The sequence below is a fragment of the Salmo trutta genome, chromosome 30, assembly GCF_901001165.1.
Source record: "Salmo trutta chromosome 30, fSalTru1.1, whole genome shotgun sequence".
NCBI lineage: Eukaryota > Metazoa > Chordata > Actinopteri > Salmoniformes > Salmonidae > Salmo > Salmo trutta.
The window spans coordinates 40,573,729-40,585,448 of NC_042986.1; the positions used below are offsets into that span (position 1 = coordinate 40,573,729).

Consider the following 11,720-nt stretch of genomic DNA (forward strand, 5'->3'; position numbering starts at 1 on the left):
GGCTTGCAAGCCTCCCCCTTTATCCTCCAAACATAACAATGGTCATAATGGCCAAACAGTTCTAATTTTGTTTCATCAGACCAGAGGACATTTCTCCAAAAAGTACGATCTTTGTGCAGTTGCAAACCGTAGTCTGGATTTTTTTATGGCTAGTTTTGGAGCAGTGGCTTCTTCCTTGCTGAGCAGCCATTCAGGTTATGTCGATATAGGACTCGTCTAACTGTGGACATAGATATTTTTGTACCCTTTTACTCCAGCATCTTCACAAGGTCCTTTGCTGTTGTTCTGGGATTGATTTGCACTTTTTCGCACCAAAGTATGTTCATCTCTAGGAGACAGAACACGTCTCCTTCCTGAGCGTTATGACGGCTGCGTGATCCCATGGTGTTTATACTTGCGTACTATTGTTTGTACAGATGAATGTGGTACCTTCAGGCGTTTGGAAATTGCTCCCAAGGATGAATCAGACTTGTGGAGGTCTACCATTCAAGCAAATGGGCACTGAGTTTGAAGGTAGGCCTTGAAATACATCCACAGGTACACCTCCAATTGACTCAAATGATGTCAATTAGCCTATCAGAAGCTTCTAAAGCCATGACATCATTTTCTGGAATTTTTGAAGCTGTTTAAAAGGCACAGTCAACTTAGTGTATGTAAACTTCTGACACACTGGAATTGTGATACAGTGAATTATAAGTGAAATAATGTCTGTAAACAATTGTTGGACAAATGACTTGTGTCATGCACAAAGTAGATGTCCTAACCGACTTGCCAAAACTACAGTTTGTTAAGAAGAAATTTCTGGAGTGGTTGAAAAACGAGTTTTAATGACTCCAACCTAAGTGTATGTAAACTTCTGACTTCAACTGTAACTAAAAAGGAAGAAATCCATCACATTAGTCATGGGGTGTGTAATAAAACAGGAGCGGTTTTTAGGCATATGTGATCTTGAAAATTAACTGCAGAAGATCTAATAACGTAATAAGGATATACACCACATGACCAAAATATATTGTTCTGACTGGAATATACACCACATGACCAAAATATCTTGTTCTGACTGGTAGCACGTTGTCTAACTGGAATTTACACTACATGACCAAAAGTATGTGGACACCTTCTCGTCTAACATCTCATTCCAAAATCATGGGTGTTAATATGGAGTTGATCTCCCCCTTTGCTGCCATAACAGCCTCTACTCTTCTGGGAAAGCTTTCCACTTGATGTTGGAACATTGCTGAGGGGATTTGCTTCCGTTCAGCTGGAAGATCATTAGTGAGGTCGGGCACTGATGTTGGACGATTAGGCCTGGCAGTCGGCGTTCCAATTTATCCCAAAGGTGTTCGATGGGGTTGAGGGCAGGGCTCTGTGCAGGCCAGTCAAGTGCTTCCACACCAATCTCAACAATACATTTCTGTATGGACCTCGCTTTGTGCACAGGGGCATTGTCATGCTGAAACAGTTGCCACAAGTTGGAAGCACAGAATCATGTAGAATATCAATGTATGCCGTAGCGTTAAGATTTCCCTTCACTGGAACTAAGGGGCCCGAACCATGAAAAACAGCCCCAGACCATTATTCCTCCTCCACCAAACTTTACAGTTGGCACTATTCATTCGGGCAGGTAGCGTTTTCCTGGCATCCACCAAACACAGATTCGTCTGTCGGACTGCCAGATAGTGAAGCGTGATTCATCACTCCAGAGAACGCATTTCCACTGCTCCAGAGCTCCAGAGCCCAATGGCGGCGAGCTTTACACCACTCCAGTCGACACTTGGCATTGCGCATGGTGATCATGGTGTGCGGCTGCTCGGCCATGGAAACCCATTTCATGAAGCTCCTGACGAACAGTTCTTGTGCTGACTTTTACTTCCAGAGGCAGTTTGGAACTCGGTTGTGAGTGCTTCAACCAAGGATCCATTTTTACGTATTACGTGCTACAGCAATTCTGTGAGCTTGTGTGGCCTACCACTTAGCGGCTGAGCCATTGTTGCTCCTAGACGTTTCCACTTCACAAAAACAGCACTTAGAGCTAACCGGGGAAGTTCTAGCAGGGCAGAAATTTGACGAAAAAGGTGGCATCTTTTGACGGTGCCACGTCTAAAGTCACTGAGCTCTTCAGTGAGGCCATTCTAATGCCAATGTTTGTCTATGGAGATTGCATGGCGGTGTGCTCGATTTTATCCACCTGTCAGCAACGGGTGTGGCTGCAACGTGTGTGGCTGAAATAGCCGAATCCACTAATTTGAAGGGGTGTCCACATACTTTTGTATATATACACTGGATATCATATGGTGAATGCACCAATTTGTAAGTCGCTCTGGATAAGAGCGTCTGCTAAATGACGTAAATACACACACACACACACACCAGTTAGATATATATACGCCTAATCAAAATTGTATAAAGTGCCCAAATAGCTATGTAACATAAGTATTATGTATGTTTGCGTGCACAAGTGAGCCTAACGCCCTTTCCCTCCTTACTGCTGTACCATGCGTCTGCCTCTCACTCTCCAGACACCCAAGTGTTACAAAGCATCACATGTAGACACTAGAGTGTTACAAAGCCAAGCACCGCTAATCCTTAGCGTGCAGAACCAGACCAGTAGGCCTTGGACCAAAATGTCCTCACAGTAGGAGGCTGCACTATAGTACAACTAGTCCCAACTGTCAATCAACTGCCAAATCCTCTTTAGAAGAAGAGTCAAACATACACGTACTTAACCCAAATTACAAAAAATGACATGTTTTCCTTATGACAGCAATCCATGTTTTGGTTTAGTTTACCTGGCACTGTATCTACATGCTTATGGTTTTAGCAGTTGTGGCAAACATCCAATCAAATCCTGGCTGGTACCGATATTAGCATTTTTATCCAAATCCTCCAAAAAGATCTAAAATTGATTGTGAAACTCAACAGTCACTTATAGATGATTTGAAAATGATGCGTGAAAAAAAAAATGCTAATATGACTTGAAATGGGATTTGTGCCACAACTGCTAAAACGTTAGCATGTGGAAACCAGTGCCAGGGAAATTAAACCAAAAGCATGGATTTCTGACCGGAGCTGTTAGTTCTGCTAGCTAGCTAGAATAAGATACTTAAACTCTTAATCTCATCAAGCGGTTACTGTACTCTACTCTTTCACTATGTGGACATTCATAGGATTAGGCCCACGCCACATCCGGTCAGCACTATCTATAAACCAGACCTGGGTCCAAATACTATTTGAAATCATTTCAAATACTTCATCTGTACTTGATTGAGATTGCCTGCTGCAATGGAACCAATTGGCCCGGTCCCAAAAGTGCGCCTGGCACTCCAGGCAAACTCTCAAAGTATTTAATAGATTTGAAATTTTTCAAATAGTATGTAAACCCAGGTCTGCTATAAGCTGCAGTGGGAACTATGCTGTACGGTACCCAAACAGGAGTATGTTGGACCTATGGAGGACATTTAGGTTGAGCCTCTTGGAATTCTGCCTTCAGTCTTTAGGGTTCTTCCAAAATAGGACCCTATTCACTATAAAGTTCACTACTTTTGACCAGGGCTCATAGGAGAAGGTGTGGCATTTGGGACACACATTTAGTCTCTAGATTACCCATAATCCTGCCTTTGGCTTCAAGGTCTGGCTGGGACAGAGAAACTATGCAAAGTATATCGCTTTGGAATGGCTGGACGAATGGCGTTAGATCTGAAACTATGTCAATCATTATCAGTGCATGACTCTAAGAAGATCTGTGACAACATGATACTGTATGTACAGGAATTAATCCATTTATTGTGTTTTGGGAAACCCAGAATTACTAAGTGGTCATTGTTTGTCCTATTCACGGTTGGTTCAGAGATCTACAAATTGTTTCCAAGGACTGACTATAAAGCTGATTGTTCATTGTCAGAGGTTAACTAGGGTGCAGGAGGTGGTGTCCCTACTCTTTCCCCTCAGGGCCTGATGCTTCATCAGAGGTTAACTAGGGTGCAGGAGGTGGTGTCCCTACTCTTTCCCCTCAGGGCCTGATGCTTCATCAGAGGTTAACTAGGGTGCAGGAGGTGGTGTCCCTACTCTTTCCCCTCAGGACCTGGTGCTTCATCAGAGGTTAACTAGGGTGCAGGAGGTGGTGTCCCTACTCTTTCCCCTCAGGACCTGGTGCTTCATCAGAGGTTAACTAGGGTGCAGGAGATGGTGTCCCTACTCTTTCCCCTCAGGGCCTGATGCTTCATCAGAGGTTAACTAGGGTAGAGGAGGTGGTGTCCCTACTCTTTCCCCTCAGGGCCTGATGCTTCATCAGAGGTTAACTAAGGTAGAGGAGGTAGTGTCCCTACTCTTTCCCCTCAGGGCCTGATGCTTCATCAGAGGTTTAACTAAGGTAGAGGAGGTAGTGTCCCTACTCTTTCCCCTCAGGGCCTGATGCTTCATCAGAGGTTAACTAAGGTAGAGGAGGTAGTGTCCCTACTCTTTCCCCTCAGGGCCTGATGCTTCATCAGAGGTTTAACTAGGGTAGAGGAGGTAGTGTCCCTACTCTTTCCCCTCAGGGCCTGATGCTTCATCAGAGGTTAACTAGGGTAGAGGAGGTAGTGTCCCTACTCTTTCCCCTCAGGGCCTGGTGTTACCACTTCTGAATCATGTCAAGCTTCCTTATGTGTGATGTAGCCAACGTGCAATAACACATTCATACGTAGGAGGAAGGTATTATTTAGAAGAAAGTGCATCATATAAGTTTCTACTAAAATGTTTATACTAAATGCAATTTGTTGTTACTTGCTAGAAGGTAATGAAAGACGGCGGTAAGGACAATCAAGAACAGGACATACACACATTCTTATCAGGAACTACCAACTAAATCAACGAGGTGTCTGTGGGTAAGCTGTTTGTTATCCGAATAGACCACAGATGTATTGGATAAGATGTTAAAATCGGTTTACTCTATCCTGTGTTAACACAGCCAGATAAGAATATAGCCCTGTTTCAAGGACATCTGGTGATCTGAAATTAGACTGCGCTTCAAGGAAGAGCTAGCTACAGGGTGTTTGAGGACAACATCATTAAGAAAGGCAGTCAGCAGCATGTTCATGATATACAGTGCATTCGGAAAGTATTCAGACCCCTTGACTTTCCCCACAGTTTGTTAGGTTACAGCCTGATTCTAAAATGTATTACAATTGTATTTTTCCCCTCATCCATCTACACAACAATACCCCATAATGACAAAGCAAAAACTGCTTTCTAGAAATTTGAAAACTGAAATATCACATTTACATAAGTATTCAGACCGTTTACTCAGTACTTTGTTGAAGCACCTATGACAGCAAATACAACATTGAGTCTTCTTGGGTATGACGTTACAAGCTTGGCACACCTGTATTTGGGAAGTTTCTCCCATTCTTCTCTGCAGATCCTCTCAAACTCTGTCAGGTTGGATGGGGAGCGTTGCTGCACAGCTATTTTTCAGGTTTCTCCAGAGATGGTCGATCGGGTTCAAGTCCGGGCTCTGGCTGGGCCACTGAAGGACATTGAGGCTTGTCCCGAAGCCACTCCTAAGTTGTCTTGGCTGTGTGCTTAGGGTCGTTGTCCTGTTGGAAGGTGAACCTTCGCCCCAGTCTGTGGTCCTAAGCGCTCTGGAGCAGGTTTTTGTCAAGGATCTCTCTGTACTTGGTTTAGTTTAGCTTTGCCTTCATCGTGACTAGTCTCCCAGTCCCTGCCGCTGAAAAATATCCCCACAGCATGATGCTGCCACCACCATGCTTCACCATAGGGATGGTGCCAGGTTTCCTCCAGACGTGACGCTTGGCATTCAGGTCAAAGAGTTCAATCTTGGTGTCATCAGACCAGAGAATCTTGTTTCTCATGGTCTGAGAGTCTTTAGGTGCCTTTTGGCAAACTCCAAGTGGGCTGTCATGTGCCTTTTACTGAGTGGCTTCTGTCTGGCCACTCTATCATAAAGGCCTGATTGGTGGAGTGCTACAGAGATGGTTGTCCTTCTGGAATGTTCTCCCATCTCCACAGAGGAACTCTAGAGCTTTGTCAAGAGTGACCATCGGATCCTTCTCCCCCGGTGGCTCAGTTTGGCCCGGCGGCCAGCTCTAGGAAGAGTCTTGGTGGTTCCAAAACTTCTTCCACATTTTTTGGTACCTTCCCCCAGATCTGTGCCTTTCCAAATCATGTCCAATCAATAGAATTTACCACAGATGGACTCCAATCCAAGTTGTAGAAACAACTCAAGGATGATCAATGAATAGTCAAAAACCTATGAATATGGGCCTACTCCCAATTCTCATCAGTTCTGCCAAGTAGCCTAGCGTAAATGTCAGATGTGCTCTCAGAAGCAGAAACAGTTGCTTGGGAACATATATAACAACTACACACACCCTTTCCCAATATGCCTAGCCTATTACCATTCTTGAAAAACACGTTTGCCTATTTTACCATCCAGACACACTGCGCCAGCACATGAAAACAAGGTAGCCTGAACTACAATATGAACTACAGGTTTTGCATGTGTGAATTTGATAACCAAAATGCCTAACTACTAAACTCACACCTGGTGACACCAGTACTTTCTTGAAAATACCCTCCATAGACTCCACAGGATCTGAAATACCCTCCATAGACTCCACAGGATCTGAAATACCCTCCATAGACTACACTGCATCTGAAATACCCCCGTAGACTACACAGGATCTGAAATACCCTCCATAGACTACACAGGATCTGAAATACCCTCCAGAGACTCCACAGGATCTGAAATACCCCCCATAGACTACACAGGATCTGAAATACCCCCCATAGACTCCACAGGATCTGAAATACCCTCCATAGACTCCACAGGATCTGAAATACCCTCCATAGACTCCACAGGATCTGAAATACCCTCCAGAGACTCCACAGGATCTGAAATACCCTCCAGAGACTCCACAGGATCTGAAATACCCTCCATAGACTACACAGGATCTGAAATACCCTCCATAGACTACACAGGATCTGAAATACCCTCCATAGACTCCACAGGATCTGAAATACCCTCCAGAGACTCCACAGGATCTGAAATACCCTCCATAGACTACACAGGATCTGAAATACCCTCCATAGACTACACTGCATCTGAAATACCCCCCATAGACTACACAGGATCTGAAATACCCCCCATAGACTACACAGGATCTGAAATACCCCCCATAGACTACACAGGATCTGAAATACCCCCCATAGACTACACAGAATCTGAAATACCCCCCATAGACTACACAGGATCTGAAATACCCCCCATAGACTCCACAGGATCTGAAATACCCTCCATAGACTCCACAGGATATTTTACTATCTATTCTAGAGTTAGGCAGAAAATGAAAACAAGCTAGCAGGCCACATCACTTATAGTATGATGTACACCACCATCATTCCATGAATTACCTAACTATCAAAATGTACACTAGGGTTACAACTATTGTCTATAGCTTTACATAGATAAAGAATATCTCCTTATTGAAAAATAATGTCAGTTTAAGCAATGTGAAAAAACAAGGTAGCTAAGCCAGGCCTAGTATGAAGTACAGCAGCATCATTCCTGTGGGGAAATATAGGTCAAACTCATAACCATTAGAGAGCTAACAGTTGAGAGACAGGACTAACTGGAGACGCATAGTAGTATATTGTAGCGACCCAATTGTTCCTTTATGATCTAGTCAGGTCATTACAATATGTTTACACTAGACTAGAGAATGTCCTCCATCCAGTACTGCACTGGGTGGGAACAAAACATTTAAATGAATTGCTCTTTGTATTTCTATACTGTATTAGAGCTGTACAGCAGAAAACAAACTGTATGCTAAACTCACATAAGATTAAACGTGACATGATTTACAGGTACCCTTAAACAATTAGCTACAGAGATGCTAAATTGAAGATTATAACCCACAGTCCTGCACTGTACGGAGTTGAAGTCATCTTTAACTCCAGTAGCCTACTTGTGTCAATCATGTACTGTTGGAAAAATATCCGCAAGTAAAGGGGGGGGTACGCGTTACACTTGTCTACGAAGCATGTGACAAATAAACATTTATCTTGATTTGTATTTATTATGGATCCCCGGTAGTCCTTACGAATAAATATTGCAGTCAGAGTGCAGTATAACAGCAGTATAACAGCAAATGCGTCCAAAATACAACATTCGATAAAGTTTCAAAACGGCAATATTGTTTTGTTGTAAGGGCTGGCTTGACGATAGTTTAGTGAATCAAACATGAAAACATTGAATCTCGTTCAAGAAGTGTTGTACACAACTGGAGAATAGATGATATTTGGTTAGTTGCATGGCAACCGTAACAGATCAGTTGCACTGTTAAAACCCACGTCATTTGAGAAGGGAGTAGTCATGTTCTTATGAGGATAATTATTGTCGAGGTAAAGTGTCACCTACAGAGCATTAACCTATTATATCGGTGAAGTGTAACCTAACCGGATCTGCGGGGTTAACTTACGGTTTGGGTGTTGTTAGTCAACTCGGTGTCGAATCCCTGGAGACGGTTACAGTCTCCTTGATCCGCACTTCTTCTGCTCCTAATGTGGTCGGATGATTCAGAATCTAAATCTGGTGATCTCTTTTCGATATTCAAACTGGGATCTTTCACAAATTCATACTGACCGCTGTTATATAGTCCTTCTTTAAAATCATAAGATAACGTTAAATGCTGGAATATTAAAAAAATAACACAGTGCGCCAGAACTCCCATATTCACTGTTGGCCAAAAACACGACTATTATAATACGCTATATATTTGTTATTCTAGTAATCCTGACTATAAATTGTGGGTCGCTCCGGTTCGGAACACGGCCGCCGATGACATCAACACAAACAGTAGTCCTGACAGCGAGTGGTAGCCTACTTCGGGCTTTGTATGCTCTGCATGGGTCATAGACTCCTATTTGAGGCGGTGCGCTCCAGTCTCCAGAGCGCTTAGTTTTACGTCCTGATGCGCGGAAAAAAAAGTCGGAAGTCCCCAGCTAAAAACAAATCAGACGCACTAATTTGCCGAGATGCATTCGGTCCAATTGTCCACCGTGCAACTCCTTGTGCAAAAATTATACAATGTAACGGTGCATGAAATTGTGTCTATGGGATGGATATTACACACCTTTGCAGATAGCCTGCTGTGATTGGATTTTTACTGTGTTTGACACTGAAAGTGAGTCTTCTGATTGGTTAAGACCCCATTCGTACTTCCTATCACACAATTTTCTGATAGCTGGCAAAGCCTTGTCAAGCTTGGTTGAGGTCACTACAGCTATTCTATAGAGACAAAGATAATGGATATACCGATAGAGAGCAATAATAATGGCGTCTTTTTGTAGGCACCAACTTCACCATGGTTCGTTAGACAAAGCCTATGGGGATTTTTTTGTAAAAAAAAAATGTATTTCACCATTATTTAACCAGGTAGGCAAGTTGAGAACAAGTTCTCATTTAGAATTGCGACCTGGCCAAGATAAAGCAAAGCAGTTCGACAACATACAACAACACAGTTACAAATGAAATGAATGGAGTTTTTATAGGGTTTTAGATAAACGCCAAAAATACGGTCATGTTGTCTGACTAATATCTCATAGAACAAAACATATAAGATCTCACAAGCCTGTGTTAACCTCAGACCTTATTATCGTCGTCTATCCAAAAACCATTTTCTTTCCCCTTTCATTTTCCACATGACTAAACGAACCAGAGGTAACTAATTTCCGGTTTTAAGGACTACTCGCCAGCTTGTAGGCCTGTCACTAGTTGGCACAGCCACAAAGTCATAAACATAAACAATGATTAATACAATTTATCTTTTTAAAATGTGATTTTAAACCTAACATTAACCCTAACCACACTTCTAACCTTATGTCTAACCAAAAAGCTAATTTTTGTTTTCCACTTTTTTATTACGATATAGCCACTTTTGTGTTGTGGCTGTGCAATCTCGTCGAAACCAGCTTGTAGGGATAGACGACGATAATAAGGTCTGAGGTAAACACAGGCTTAGGAGATCTGATACGTTTTGTTCTTTGTCAAAATAAGGGTTAGTTAACATGACCTTTATAAGTTATGAAGCCTTCATGTTTTGTTCTATGAGTGACTATTAGTCAGTTAACCTGACCTTTATGAATAATGAAGCCTTAATGTGATTTATGTGCTTTTTTTTCATACATAAATGCTTCAAAATTCACAAAAAGTCACGTTAGCTGATAGAACAAAACGTATCAGATCTCCTAAACCTGTGTTTACCACAGACCTTATTTCCGGGCGTTTATCCAAAAACGGCATTCATTTCCCAATAGGTTTTGTCCAACCAGCCATGGAGGAGTGTCTACAAAAAGATGCCATTACTAGCCTATTTCTCTCTATTATGGAAGTATTTGTCCCTTCAGTGAGCTTCATCAATTTGTTAATATTTATGATTCAGAATATGTACAATTATCAAAGGAAATATACAGTACCAGTCAAAAGTACTCATTTCAGGGTTTTTCTTTATTTTTACTATTTTCTACATTGTAGAATAATAGTGAAAACATCAAAACTATAAAATAACAGATATGGAATCATGTAGTAACCAAAAAAAGTGTTAAACAAATCAAAATATATTTTATATTCTTCAAAGTAGCCACCCTTTGCCTTGATGACAGCTTTGTACACTCTTGGCATTCTCTCAACCAGCTTCACCTGGAATGCTTATCCAACAGTCTTTAAGGAGTTCCCACATATGCTGAGCACTTGTTCGCTGCTTTTCCTTCAATCTGTGGTCCAACTCATCCCAAACCATCTCAATAAGGTTGAGGTCAGGTGATTGGGGAGGCCAGGTCATCTGATGCAGCACTCCATCACTCTCCTTCTTGGTCAAATAGCCCTTACACAGCCTGGGCGTGTGTTGGGTCATTGTCCAGTTGAAAAACAAATGATAGTCCCAGTAAGCGCAAACCAGATGAGATGGCATATCGCTGCATAATGCTGTTTTAGCCATGCTGGTTAAGGGTGCCTTGAATTCTAAATAAATCACAGACCGTGTTACCAGCAAAGCACCCCAACACCATCAAACCTACTCCTCCATGCTTCACGGTGGGATCCACACATGCGGAGATCATCCGTTCATTTACTCTGCATCTCACAAAGACACAGCAGTTGGAACCAAAAATCTGGACTCATCAGACCAAAGGACACATTTCCACTGGTCTAATGTACATTGCTTGTGTTTCTATTAAATATATTTAGATTTGTTTAACTTTTTTTTGTTACTGCATGATTCCATATGTGTTATTTCATAGTTGATGTCTTCACTAATATTTTACAATGTAGAAAATAGTAAAAATAAAGAAAAACCCTTGAATGAGTAGGTGTGTCCAAACTTTTGACTGGTACTGTACAAGAATAGGAATACATGTTTATAAGCATGCAAAACATGTATAGGCCTACCTACTGTAAAAATACAAGTTTATTAGATGGCATAGCGTAGTTGTGGCAGCCTCTTACCATGTTTCAGGTAAGACTCAGATGCAGATAACGTCGAAGTAACAACAACCGGGGCAGGCAAAAGACAGGTCAAGGGCAGGCAGGGGTCAGTAATCCAGATAGGTGGGGCAAAGGTACAGGACGGCAGGCAGGCTCAGGGTAGGCAGAATGGTCAACACCGGGAAAACAAGAACAATCGAGAGACAGGAGCAGAGGGAAAAACACTGGTAGGCTTGACAAA

General features: G+C 42.3%; 1 protein-coding gene across 1 annotated transcript in view; it reads right to left on the reverse strand.

Moving 5' to 3' along the window:
* LOC115168686 (sortilin) overlaps positions 1–9,125 on the reverse strand; it is a 32,642-nt gene extending 23,517 nt beyond the window's left edge. Inside the window, exon 1 of the mRNA XM_029724176.1 lies at positions 8,478–9,125. Within this exon, the coding sequence (XP_029580036.1) occupies positions 8,478–8,729 (252 nt within the window). The 5' untranslated portion in view covers positions 8,730–9,125. The remainder of the gene's footprint in view (positions 1–8,477) is intronic.
* Between the last annotated feature and the right edge of the window lie 2,595 nt (positions 9,126–11,720).